This window comes from Porites lutea, chromosome 4, assembly GCF_958299795.1.
Source record: "Porites lutea chromosome 4, jaPorLute2.1, whole genome shotgun sequence".
NCBI classification, from domain to species: domain Eukaryota; kingdom Metazoa; phylum Cnidaria; class Anthozoa; order Scleractinia; family Poritidae; genus Porites; species Porites lutea.
The window spans coordinates 29,888,936-29,900,595 of record NC_133204.1 but is presented as its reverse complement, the minus strand read 5'-3'; the positions used below and the strand labels follow the sequence as shown (position 1 = coordinate 29,900,595).

The 11,660-nt window shown below is 39.4% G+C and overlaps 1 protein-coding gene across 1 annotated transcript; it reads right to left on the bottom strand.

The window, feature by feature from the left end:
• Nucleotides 1–342: 342 nt before the first annotated feature.
• LOC140933253 (protein DD3-3-like) lies at nt 343–10,869 on the bottom strand. Its single transcript, XM_073382777.1, has 10 exons — nt 10,747–10,869; nt 7,731–7,886; nt 7,167–7,253; nt 5,580–5,907; nt 4,273–4,491; nt 3,477–3,900; nt 2,806–2,862; nt 2,033–2,316; nt 1,453–1,494; nt 343–789 (listed from the first exon to the last, which is right to left on the bottom strand). The coding sequence occupies exons 2-10, from the start codon at nt 7,881–7,883 to the stop codon at nt 464–466; spliced, it is 1,920 nt and encodes a 639-aa protein (XP_073238878.1). The 5' UTR covers nt 7,884–7,886; nt 10,747–10,869; the 3' UTR covers nt 343–463.
• Between the last annotated feature and the right edge of the window lie 791 nt (nt 10,870–11,660).

Below are 11,660 nucleotides of genomic sequence, written 5' to 3'. Positions count from 1 at the left end.
AATTACAAAAGGATCAGTATTATTTCCCCGAAAATTTTAGATGCAATTTATCTTTCTACGAAAGTGAGAATTTCCTTATCCGGGCTCTCTCCATCACATTTTTGAATTTGAAGCCTAACATGGGGAGTAAAATGTGAGAAATTAAATTTTAGAAAATCGTAGATAGGATTCGAAAATTGTACCTAAGTGAAAAGTCATCTAGAAATTTTTAGCCGTCCTTAAGCAATAGAAAATTCTATGCAATTTTTGCTTCCCCGACAAATAATATACAGAAACCAGTCATTGTGTGCCCCTGATATGTGTTTTATCAATAATCTTTTCTTCAGCAATCAGGGAAAAACGTTTGTAAGCACGCACAGTTACAGTTCAACCTTTATTTCAGACATGAAACTCATCTCAAGCTAAACTTAAGATGTTTATAAATAACAGAAATTTAACAACACATGATTCTCTTTCTCTCGCACTACTGAGCGTTTGGGGCGGTAACTGTAATCTGTCCAATGTGACGTCGGTTAGAGAAGTTGTTATTGCGCGTGCTCATATAACAGTACTCTCCTGGCTTCGTGATGCGGAAACATGGCGGATTACAGGAGGCTGGCGCGTTATCAAGCTGAGCCTGTAGTTTTTTAGGATCACCGGTGTAACACCCTGTATTGAAGTGAAAGTTCAACTTATCGGCGTTGAATTTTTCCACGTGATCAACGACTTCAAGAGGCAAGCTGGAGCAAGCTTTGGGTTTGAGAGAACTACATCCTTCCTTTACCCAACACACGTTGGTGCGATCCGTTCCTGCCGAAGGAGAGGCCACAAATGATTAAAGTTGCCTTCTACTCAATAGTCTTTGTTTGCACGTCACGCTCCTTTCCTATTGGGCAAGACTGCCGACCTCGTTCCCGGAGCATAATACACATCCTTCTATACAAGTCTTTAAAGCCAAGTTTAAGGCTCTTTATCAAGTTGAAAAAAACAATAGCGAACAGACGGAAAAAAGCTAACTACACGTTTGAAGATGTAGATATGGAATAAATTTTTGCCCTTGGATAAATATCCTTAAACTATTAAATGTCTCTATAGAAGGCGCGTCGCGCATATGCGTCACCCTTTAATTTCGTTCATGTTTTAAATAATTAATGAAAATCAGATTTCCATGTAACACTGTCTCTATATTGTTGTATTTTTTCCTTTTCTTATCTGTTTACTCATTTAATTTTTTACGGCATTGTCAAGGTTTCTATGATAATTTGTATTTTTAGTGGCTGCAAACTGAGTGGTGTACAATGAAATTTGTTTGGATGTTTTGTAATTTATAGTTTTGTATTCATTATAAAGCGTGAAAAAATTTATAAAAGTTGTTAAATTACAACTTTCCCAGTATCATAGCCTAGACGTTATCGATCCGCAGCGTTGAGAACATTGATTGATCAAATCGAGTAAAAATCAATATTTTCTTACGTGCTCTGCCTTCTCCATCGTTGTTTTGGTTGTTATTTGAGCCTGTAAAATACCAAATATAAGGAAAAATATATAGTCAAACTCAAGATAATTGCTGGGCAACTAATTGTATCACACAGTGGGTTTCATGAACTAAGAATAGATTGAAGACGTATACTGTATATATTGTGATGTAAGTTTGGTTTTTCTATCACTGCGGGGGAGGGAAAGGGCAAGGGGTGAGGGGGCGGGGGGGGGGGCTTTTCCCACCACCGTTCCCTTTCCCAGATTGAGACCGGGACTTTCTCTTGACCTCCCTTTCGCCACGCTCCGACTATCTGAGTCGAGGGCCTGGTTTAGGAATCAACAAACATCCGCCAATTTGAATGGGGAAGGGAGAAGGGTGAGGTTTTTTGTTCTTCGAACAACCCATTTGAAGAAAGTGTCTCAACGTTTTTTTGAAATGAGGAAATATGGTGTTAAGCCCTTTCCACCCCCTCCCCTCTGTCACCCTCGTTTACCCTCTCCGTCTGTTTGCGATTTCGCTTTCTGTTTCCCTGCTACCCTACTAGTCAAAATACGTTCACAGCCTGCTACCCACCGGACCATACAAAACACACCACATCCTCTGTCGTAACTGAAATGCGCTCAGGAGTGAAGCGATATTCCATAGCAGGGTAGGTCTGCACAATGTTGCCTCTCTTTCCCATTCCCCCAATGTAGTAAATATTGCGATTCTGGAATTTTAGTGGTAGGCTGTGTCGTGGTTTAAGCAAGATCACGTGACTTCTGTCCTGGAATGTTCGTCCAACTTGAGCTGTGTTCAAGGCGAGCTGAAGATCCGTTTTACCGTCAGTTGCTTTGGTTTTCGGGTCGTTCGTTACACTACAAGATCAAAGTTGATGAATTAAAACTACATGTCACATTTTTAAGGGAGGTACTTCCTAACACGCCATAGCAAGGAGATTGTAGAAGTTACTATAGCAACTAATCTTGACCTTCGAATTCAAAAATTGCTCCGAGGATAATTAAGTGAGGTTTTCATTCTCGAACGCTTTTCATATATCATATTCTGTTTCATACTTGAGTGTTGTTTGTTGTGCATATATGATTTTTCCTTCCTAGGGTAAATTGAACAGATAGAGATAAATCCCACTGCACTCATATCGAAAAGAAATACGAGGACATCAACAAAGCAGTCATAAAAACAACAAAAAATTTAAAAAAAAAAAAACTACATGTAATTTTTTCTCGCAGCTTCACCGCTCTCCCCCGCTGCTCACCTAGCTTAATTGTTTGCACGCACGAACAAAACAGCTTTGCGATGCAGGCCACACCGTAAAATGTTATTGTTACTACAAAAGCGCAACTTACTTTCCGTTATTACTGGCATCAAATTCGCGTGGAACATCGTCAGTGGTGATGTTATATCTAAAACAACAAAGTGAATTATTTTCCAGCTGTTTAAGACAAATAACATAACTACCAGCATTTTTACAGATCTAATGGAGGGGTTTGAGGGGAGTGAGGGGCCCAGGCACCCATCTTACTTTAAAGCGAAAAAAAAGCCTACAAACCACAGGAGAGAGGGTTTCCTTTTAACGGAAGTCGATAAATGTTGTACCCTCCTCTCTTTTAAACTCTTTTTGATCTGAATCCTGTACTATAGATAACTTAACTCTAAGTAACTCTTGGTAATGAGTCCCATTAAAATATAATCAAAAATGTTCTTGTGAGAGTTAATTAATACTTTTATGATTTCAACATATTTACTATGAAACGCCAAGACATTTTGTGCGGAATGCAAAACACCTTTGAAATCTTTGTTACTGAGGATACATACCTATTTTTAAAGAATGTTAAGGCAGAAAGAGTCTTTTTTGAAGAAAATGGGGCTTTTGCATGCTGTTTTGGCCAAGGTAATATACGCTTAATCACAGATGGGACGCTTGTTAGAGTGACGGCGCTCATTTGAAGAAAAGCGTTTATTGGTGTGGCATCTCCGCTCAGTCAGATTCGAGGCACTTACATGCAATTTATCTCACCTTATACGTATTACGCAGCGTTGGGTTGTGTTAGAGGGAAAGCAAGGAACTTTCCACTTGTAAGAAGAAAACTTTCCTTCCATGTTAATTCCGTTATGATTAACAACAGTGGAAGGAGCGTAGATGACATCAGGTGGTTTGTGAAGGAGGACATACTGTCGCTTTTGGTCTGCCCCCTGCGACAGCGTGTGTGGCTCATACGGAATGCCCCTTGCTATCTTCATGTCACCTTCGCCACGACAAGTGCTTAAGACTCCAGCGGTTTTCTCGGCAATGTTTGTGATGAATTTTGTCCACTGGCCTCCACCTGCTTTACAAGCTTCCGCTGTGATGTACTTAGCAACGCATTTTTTCGCAGGACGGTTTTCATTTGTCAGTGGACAGTTGGCGTTTCCCGTTAGCGTGGTTGGCATGATACACATGTCTGTGAAATGAAGTTTGATTAAATACAAGATTTCAGGATCTACTTTCAGAAATAATGTAAGTACCACGATTTATCATGAGAAGTGAATAAAATGTTCAGCACGTTAGCACACACCTTTCGTCACGCGCGTGTTTCATTCAATTACAACGAGGTACAATGCACAAGGCCTACATCGTTGATGACTAACAAAGTCAGCGCAAGTCTTAGGACACTTAAGAAAGAAAAAGAAAATTGTTCCTCGTGATATGTTAAGTATGATAAGCGTTTGATAACTTTCGAGTTACAGCACTCGAAAACCTTGGGATGATCACTTCTCGACATCAAGAGATGGCTTTGAGACAGTATTAACATGCTAAACCAAAATACACTCACATTTGTGGCCATAATGAGGACTTTTGACATAATCGTTCATTAACTGCTCTGTCTTCCTATCGCTAACCATAATGGCAATGTCCTTCCACGGGGTGGGGCCCCAGTAGGGATAGTAATCACGTTCCTCAGGTACCTCCAGGCCCCTCCTTGTCCCTGCTGCATTTTGTCTCGTGTAGATTGGCAGATTGCCTTTGAGCTTTTGGTCAGCGGTAAACAAACCTGTAGAATGAAAAAAACGTTTACGCAAAGTGATCGATTGCGCCATTTAATGTTGACCTAGTCTCCTTTACCATCCTTACACCTTGAATAGGATTGCAAGAAAAGCAAACTTTCCTGTCTCTTCGAATTTTCATGGCTCTGGTACTATACAAAAATTGAGACAACTTCCGCCTTCGTTCACATATTAGTGTTTGAGTGATCTGTGATTAGAAATGAAAGATGGGCTCCGAAGGTATGCCATCCGCCGGCAAGCATAGCCTTTCTTCGTCCTTGCTCGATTTTACTGTGCTCCAGAGAGACCCTACATGAACCGAGTAAGATATATGCTTAGCATGATTTGCATGTTGCTTGCATACGGTTTCGACTTTCGAGCCCAGGCAGTTTTCACTTCTACAGCGGGCTCAGTTATAACTATCCAAGTCAAACAGTATGCTCGCACTCGAAAAACTAGTTAAAGAGGAGAATACAAGATTGGTCCGGAATTTCTAGCTGCGGTGACTTTAAAGATTTGACGCGATTTACATGAAGCCCTCTTTTCTCAAAGACAAGACAAATGGAGGCTTTTCTTACAGGGTGATTCTATTCTGTATTTGTCCATTTTGAAGCTTACGCGATACAGTTGATTGCTGGTAATGTTGTCTCGAACTGTCCTATGAGACTGTGTTGGAGGTCAAGTTTTGATCCATTTTCCCACACAGTCTCTAAACAGGTGATGAAAGAAGCGTTAGTGTCTCCCATTACCAATTTAGTCTCTCGTCCCTTGAGTCGTGGAATTCGGGAATTCGGAACCCTGCTAACGATTGGAATCCGGAATCCAAGTTCCACTGACATGGAATTTGGAATCAAGAATGTCTTCACTTGGGGCGCGATCCATTCAACCAAACTTTCCGGAAATTTTGGTTCAAAACTCAATGGATCGGTTCGGTCCAACTGGAAAAGTTTCGAAAAAACAGGTCCACCTTTTGAGGAGGTCCTCTTTTCCCGGTCGGACCGGTCTGAATTTTGGTTGAATAGATCGCGCCCTTGAGTTTCTTTACATGGGGCGATAGTCTCATTCGCAATCTCAGAATAGACCAATGTATACACACCTTTGTTTCGTTCTCTACGGAAGTAAGCTTGATAGTAATTGGCTGGCTCATGAAGTCCACGGTCCTTTCTGATGTAAGCATTTTCCCGAGCTCCATTTGCAAATCCTTGCGTGGTGAGAGTCTGACCATTACGTATTGTGTGATATTGGAACTCTCTGTTGACGTCAGTGGTAGTCATCTTTCCCTCGGGGTATGCCTGACACATGTATTGTAGGATAACTTGTGTTTCCACCCTGTCGTCTGTTTTTGGTCCGGTTCCGTGTTGGTTTGTCCACATTATTTCGACTTCGCTTTTTGCTTTTGCATCGCATCCACTCATATAGAATTCCTGCAAAGAAAAAAAAGAGGTCATTCTAACACTCTCGGCCGAAGGTAGGGTTTTTAAGATCTTGGATAAAGAAAACAAAATACCAAAAACTGCTATCTAAGGAGTTAAACTAGTCTTTTAAAGTTAAAACTCGAAGAAACGCATCTAACGGCTGATTCATTTAGGCATTCTCTTGGCAGGTCGCGTAAGAAAGATACAAATTAAAGGGTCGTTCAGTTATTAGCCAAAAGGCCCCTGTAAGTATACAAACTGAAAAACCGCAAGTAAGAAAATGCATTTTTCTGCCACTTTAGCGTCAACAGGTCAGTTCTTACATCAGTAAAAGTTAATCAGCACAATTAGTAACTAATTTAGTTCTAAAATGTTTCTTATTATCTGAAGATAAAGATCACATAGTAGCTTTGAGAAGTTAGGGGGTTTTATTCTAGTCGATCCTGATATAAAATCTGCCTTACAAACAAGTGTTGACTGTCGTAAGAAAAATTGAAGCACTGATCCCATGAATGTTGAACTGAGTCCCCTTCCCCGGGGGGGGGAGCACTCCCTAGTAATGGCCTATACAGGTATACAGGTAGGCTCCGCCCAAATGGGGTACCTTTTTCAGGCCTCAGGTACTGACTGTGTATGAAAGGGTAGGGATTTCACTGATTGAAGTATTTGAAAGAGGATCTGTCTTTTCGGTCTGTAAAAGGCCTAACAGGGCTAAGAGATGCCTTTTACGGCTTTGAAAAAGTCGAAAAACGTTCTTGTTTTGTGATTTATTTATATTCAAAGACAGTGGAAGACAGTGCATCTAATCTAAAGGGTGAGTGTAAATTCTTAAACTAGCTATGTAAAAGGGGTTCCATTTGTCAAAAAAAGGTATACGAAACGGTCACCTTTTCTGTAAAAAATGATCGCATTTCTGAAGCAAGGGTTAAAGGTTGGTACTCGGAGCCGAGCCTAACTGCATAAAATCTTCTTGAGTTTCCCCTCCCGCACCGGTCCTCTTCTGAAACATGTACTGTAATGCCTTGTCCATAATTACATGCACCTCTTGATTATAAAAGTCTTATACAATAATAAGGTTAAATTGAGTTATAATGAGTGATCGATGTTAAACCAGAAAGCTAAAAGCTCCACCTATTTGTCCGATCCCTAAGTCAGTCTTTGCGCATACGGCCCAAATCGCGCGTTTGTCGTTACAATTATGTTCCAATCTTGATCTTACAGCGGTACTTTCAGTTTATTTATTAATTGAGTCTGAGAGATATAATTACCATCGGTAGCTGTCTGAATTCTGGAATGTTGTCCCCTGGGTTACTGTCCAGTTTGTCTCCAACATTATACCCACATTTGCCATTATTCTGGAATAGAAAATATATTTACCGTAAGGGTTGATGTAAAAAGATTAATAAAGTGATATAACCAGTCTAAAATCGACCCGCTGTTGTTTGGCTTCGATGAACAGACTAGCAAGGTGGCGGCCATTTTTAGATGACGTCAAAGTGCTGTATCACCGTAGCATTAATATCATAAAGTCTTTCCGCTGGCTCAGATATACAACTCATTGAGGTGACGTATTTTTTAAAGTTATCCGCTTACCAGTACTTGGTTTTCAATTGATCGTGGACTAAGTTTCATTTTTTAAAGGTGGAATTCAGTTTGCTTTCTGCTTACGGCAAAAGTTGAATAACAATTACTTGAGAAAGACATTCCATGAAAGATCACTCGAGAGCTTCGCTTTTGGCTTTGGCTGAATCTATATATTACATTAGCGGTCAAGACGCCAGCTTCTTACTGTCTGTCATCATTATCTAGCTGCCCTATAGGCTTGACGTTACCTGTGAATCATACAATCTGTTGGCGTTTCTGACGTTGTCTTGGTTACCGTTTAGTCGATTGTTTGACCCTGGAGGAAAATGCAGGTACATATCGGACGTGCAAGGCTCCAAAAGAACAGCTACGAGACAGCTCCAAACGATAATTATCTTCATGGTCTGTGCGAATGGAAAACAAAAGCGTTTAAAGGTGACTCATTGTTATTTGTAAGAGCATATCTGCGTGGTGTTCACCTGTGTACCATGCATAATAAAAGATGAAATATATATGGAACGTAATATAACAACGGTATATAAAGGCGGAGACCAATTAATACTAGGTGAATCAGATGCGCGATGTAAAGTGAAGAATATAATCTGTATCTATCGATACATTACGGTCAAATTTTTATTTTCTTGGCGGTGGAATCGGTGGAATCGAATTGGTGGAATCGAATTGGTGGAATCGAATCGGTGGAATTCTTCTTCTCGTCATCCTTAAGCAGTTTGCAACCAAAAAGCTTTTCAGTTTAAAATACCTAAAAATATGTTCAGGCAATTCACCAGGCACAGGAGAGGGCTCTGACGCACCAGTCCAACAAACAAACATAAGTCAGTGGATATACACTCTTGTGATGAAACGTTCCAAATGAAACTTCTTCAGATGTGCGTATCAATTATAGTGAGTGATATTTGTTTTTCTCGAGATTTTTCAGATCGGAAAGTTTTGATCCGGCACTTTGGCCTGGTCGCTCGCTAGCTTCGCCTCGCGCATATGTTCCTTTCTTTCAGCCTTAAACAGAGCAAATGGTTGACAACTGAGAACTTAATATAGACATCTATCCGGGAGCACTCAACCACGGTTTCCTACTAAATACATAGAAAACACTTTTTAGGCTATCCAGAGTTATGTGCACTTTTAGATCTCTGGAAAAGCATCAGTCTAAGCGGCGCTATAAAATTTCCATCTGTTTGTTCATCCCAAGAGAACTTGAAATTACAAGGGCTTCAGAAGTATTTTCTCGAAAATATTACTGAGTTGGAATTTAACGTATTACGAAATTGAAAAATTTTCAGATTCCTCTCTCCATCACATGTTTGAATCCGAAAATTTTAAGTTTCCTTTTTTCTACGAAAAATAGCCTAACCAGGGCAATGAAATGTGAAAAAATTAAACTTCAGAAAATGGAGCAGAATTTATTAGATAAGCTTTGAAAATTGTACAGGCACGAATGGAACAGTCCTCAAGAAATTTTTAGCCGTCCTCAAACAATACACAATTCTAGGCAATGTTTGCTTCTCCGAACAGATATTTAACAGAAAACAGTCGCTGGATGCCCCTGATCCATCATGCAAGACTTCTTGACATGTCACTGCATGGGTGATGTGTTTGAATATGAGACTGAGAATACAGTTACTTGTTTTCCGTGGCATTCTGACAGAGAGGTTTTTCACTGCAGCAGGACTCATTTGAATTAGCACGGGAAACCTCTACCGCCTAATAAAATTTCAAAGAAACGAATAGTTTTTTTATTTTTATTTTCTTTTTATGCTGGACTAAGCCTTACTGAGCTTGTGAAAAAACAATGTTGAAACTTGGGGGTCATTTCATGTTCCTAGCTGATAACTTGTGCGCTTTTGAACTGAGCTGAAGGAAATACCGTCATTTCTACTTTCCATATCAAGCATTGAAAAACAAATAAAACAAAGTTAATTATTGTAAGTAAATGAAGGGGACGGAGAGATCTTAAAGGAATTTCTGTAGTTTTGGTGCAGCTGGGAGTTACAAAAGAAAACAGAATAAATAAAAAAATATATATAGGTACATTGCCATAAGTAATACTTTTTCGTTTTAGGCATCCCACAGATAAAAAAGTAGGGTCGGATTTTATGTTAAACGCCTATATTGTGTATACTAGCGCAGGCAAACTGTCTTCAATATTTTTCCGGTCATGAACAGCTATTTGATGAATTCTCGAATTTGGCAAAGCTCCCTGACCTTTTAAATTCTTCCGAATTCTTAGGTAGTTGTCCTAAGTTTTTGCCTAAGGCTGTGTCATAGCTAATATTAAAGTACACTCCCTGATGCCCAAAACGTGGTTCAAGGATAACATATGTACACAGGAGCCTATGACCCCGATGTACATTAGTGGTGGTTAATTTTTAAACTTGCCAGTCACAAAGTGAAGGAAACTTTGGCTCTCTGACATTTTAAGTTGCAGGTTATTACCTTTTCCACTACCCAACCTTATTAAAAATAAGACGCTTTTGGACATCGAGAGTTTACATATAGAGTATTTTAGTAATTACAGTAACTCCGATCCTTTTGGCAAGAACAGGCTACGTTTGAATTTCCGTTATCCCTGATTAGAACACTAGTCTTACATGTATGGCCCAGTTTTTTCAAAGGGTGGTAAGTCACTTTCCGGATGACGACGCCTTCATGGTTTGCCTGACACACTTATCCACTGGATAGTGATTTATCAGGTGGATAGCGCTTTTCCACAAACCAGTTTTGAACAACTGGCCGAGGCCAGTGGTTTTCTTTCTCGCTTAGCTTTTTTTATTGGTAAAACTGCCCGTTCAATGTAATTTTCGAAACGGGGGGTAAATAACAGCATCAATTCTTTTCTTTGGCTTTTCTTGGAAACAAACATTGGCTTACTCAATTCGCGGGTGATCTAAACTTTTGATTTCTATATCCAAGTTTGAGAGTAATATTTTGAAACTCTACAAAGTCATGAAATGTTACAAATGCGGTATGGTGAGGGCTTCCCACCAAACTTTGTCAGGTTATGCATAACATATTCTGTTGGCTATTTTTAAGGCACCTTATTCAGAAGTGTAGTTATAAATTTCGGTACAAACTGTTCCTTGTGAAAAGTTTTAAGAAAAAAGTCTCTATTCATTAGATTTCATAGCAGCAGTGATGTGAAAGTAATTCAAGATTTTACTGATAGTTATGATTTGACGAAGAATGAAATCCACGTTACACTGCCCCTATAAGTCTTAAACATGAAAAATACTTTTAATTACTTACTTGTGTGGACAACAATCAGTCCCTCCGTCGGCTCAGGACACTATTTTACACTGTCCCGAAAACCCTTGAGATTTTAATATACGATACTGGACCACGTACTACTATTGAGTACTTGATGATGTTTGCTTTTCAGTACAAAGAAACAGATTATTTTTTATCTGTCATTCTGAGAAGCGGGCAGCTGTTTAAAGATACAGTACAAATGACGACCCAGAACATAAAACCGAACTCCGGACAGTTAAGCAAATATGATTCTTGTTCCTGACGTCAGATAAAAGAATTCTGTTTTCTTTTAATCTGACTCACAATTATCAGGCATTCAAAGTACAGTTTAACAGTCTCTGTTAGTAGTTAATGATTTGACCTAATCAGATGTTGGGATTCTTTTCTGAATCATATCCAGTCGATCCTCGTTTAAGTCAACAACTTTTTTCTTTGTTTTTGTTTTTTTTTGTTGGCAACAACAAGACGGATAACTTCTCCCTGTTCCCGTTTTTTTTTTACAATTGCTTCCAAGAATTTTATTAATCTTCAAGTAAACTTCAAGCTGGCTATTATACGACCCGCGCACTGGAAGTAGAATGCAAGAGCTCCTTACAACGATTTGCACTTACTTTAAGTTTTTATCACACTTAGCCCCATCTTGTGTTGGATTGGTGAAAGATCTTCCGATAGGACACGGAATCGCAAACTGTGAACCCGTTTTTAAACAGAAAACAAGCCCGAGTTTTAGCTGAATCCCGGAATCCGTGGAGAGAGCAAATCTAGTTTTCGCCATCAAAAAAGTCAAAAAGCAAAGAAATCACTAGAAATTAAGTTGTGATAAAAAATTAACACATGTATTGAGTGCTAGGATACGTTTTTATTGTTGTAGAATTTGATCTAAAACCAGCAATGCTTAGGTCGTTAAGTTC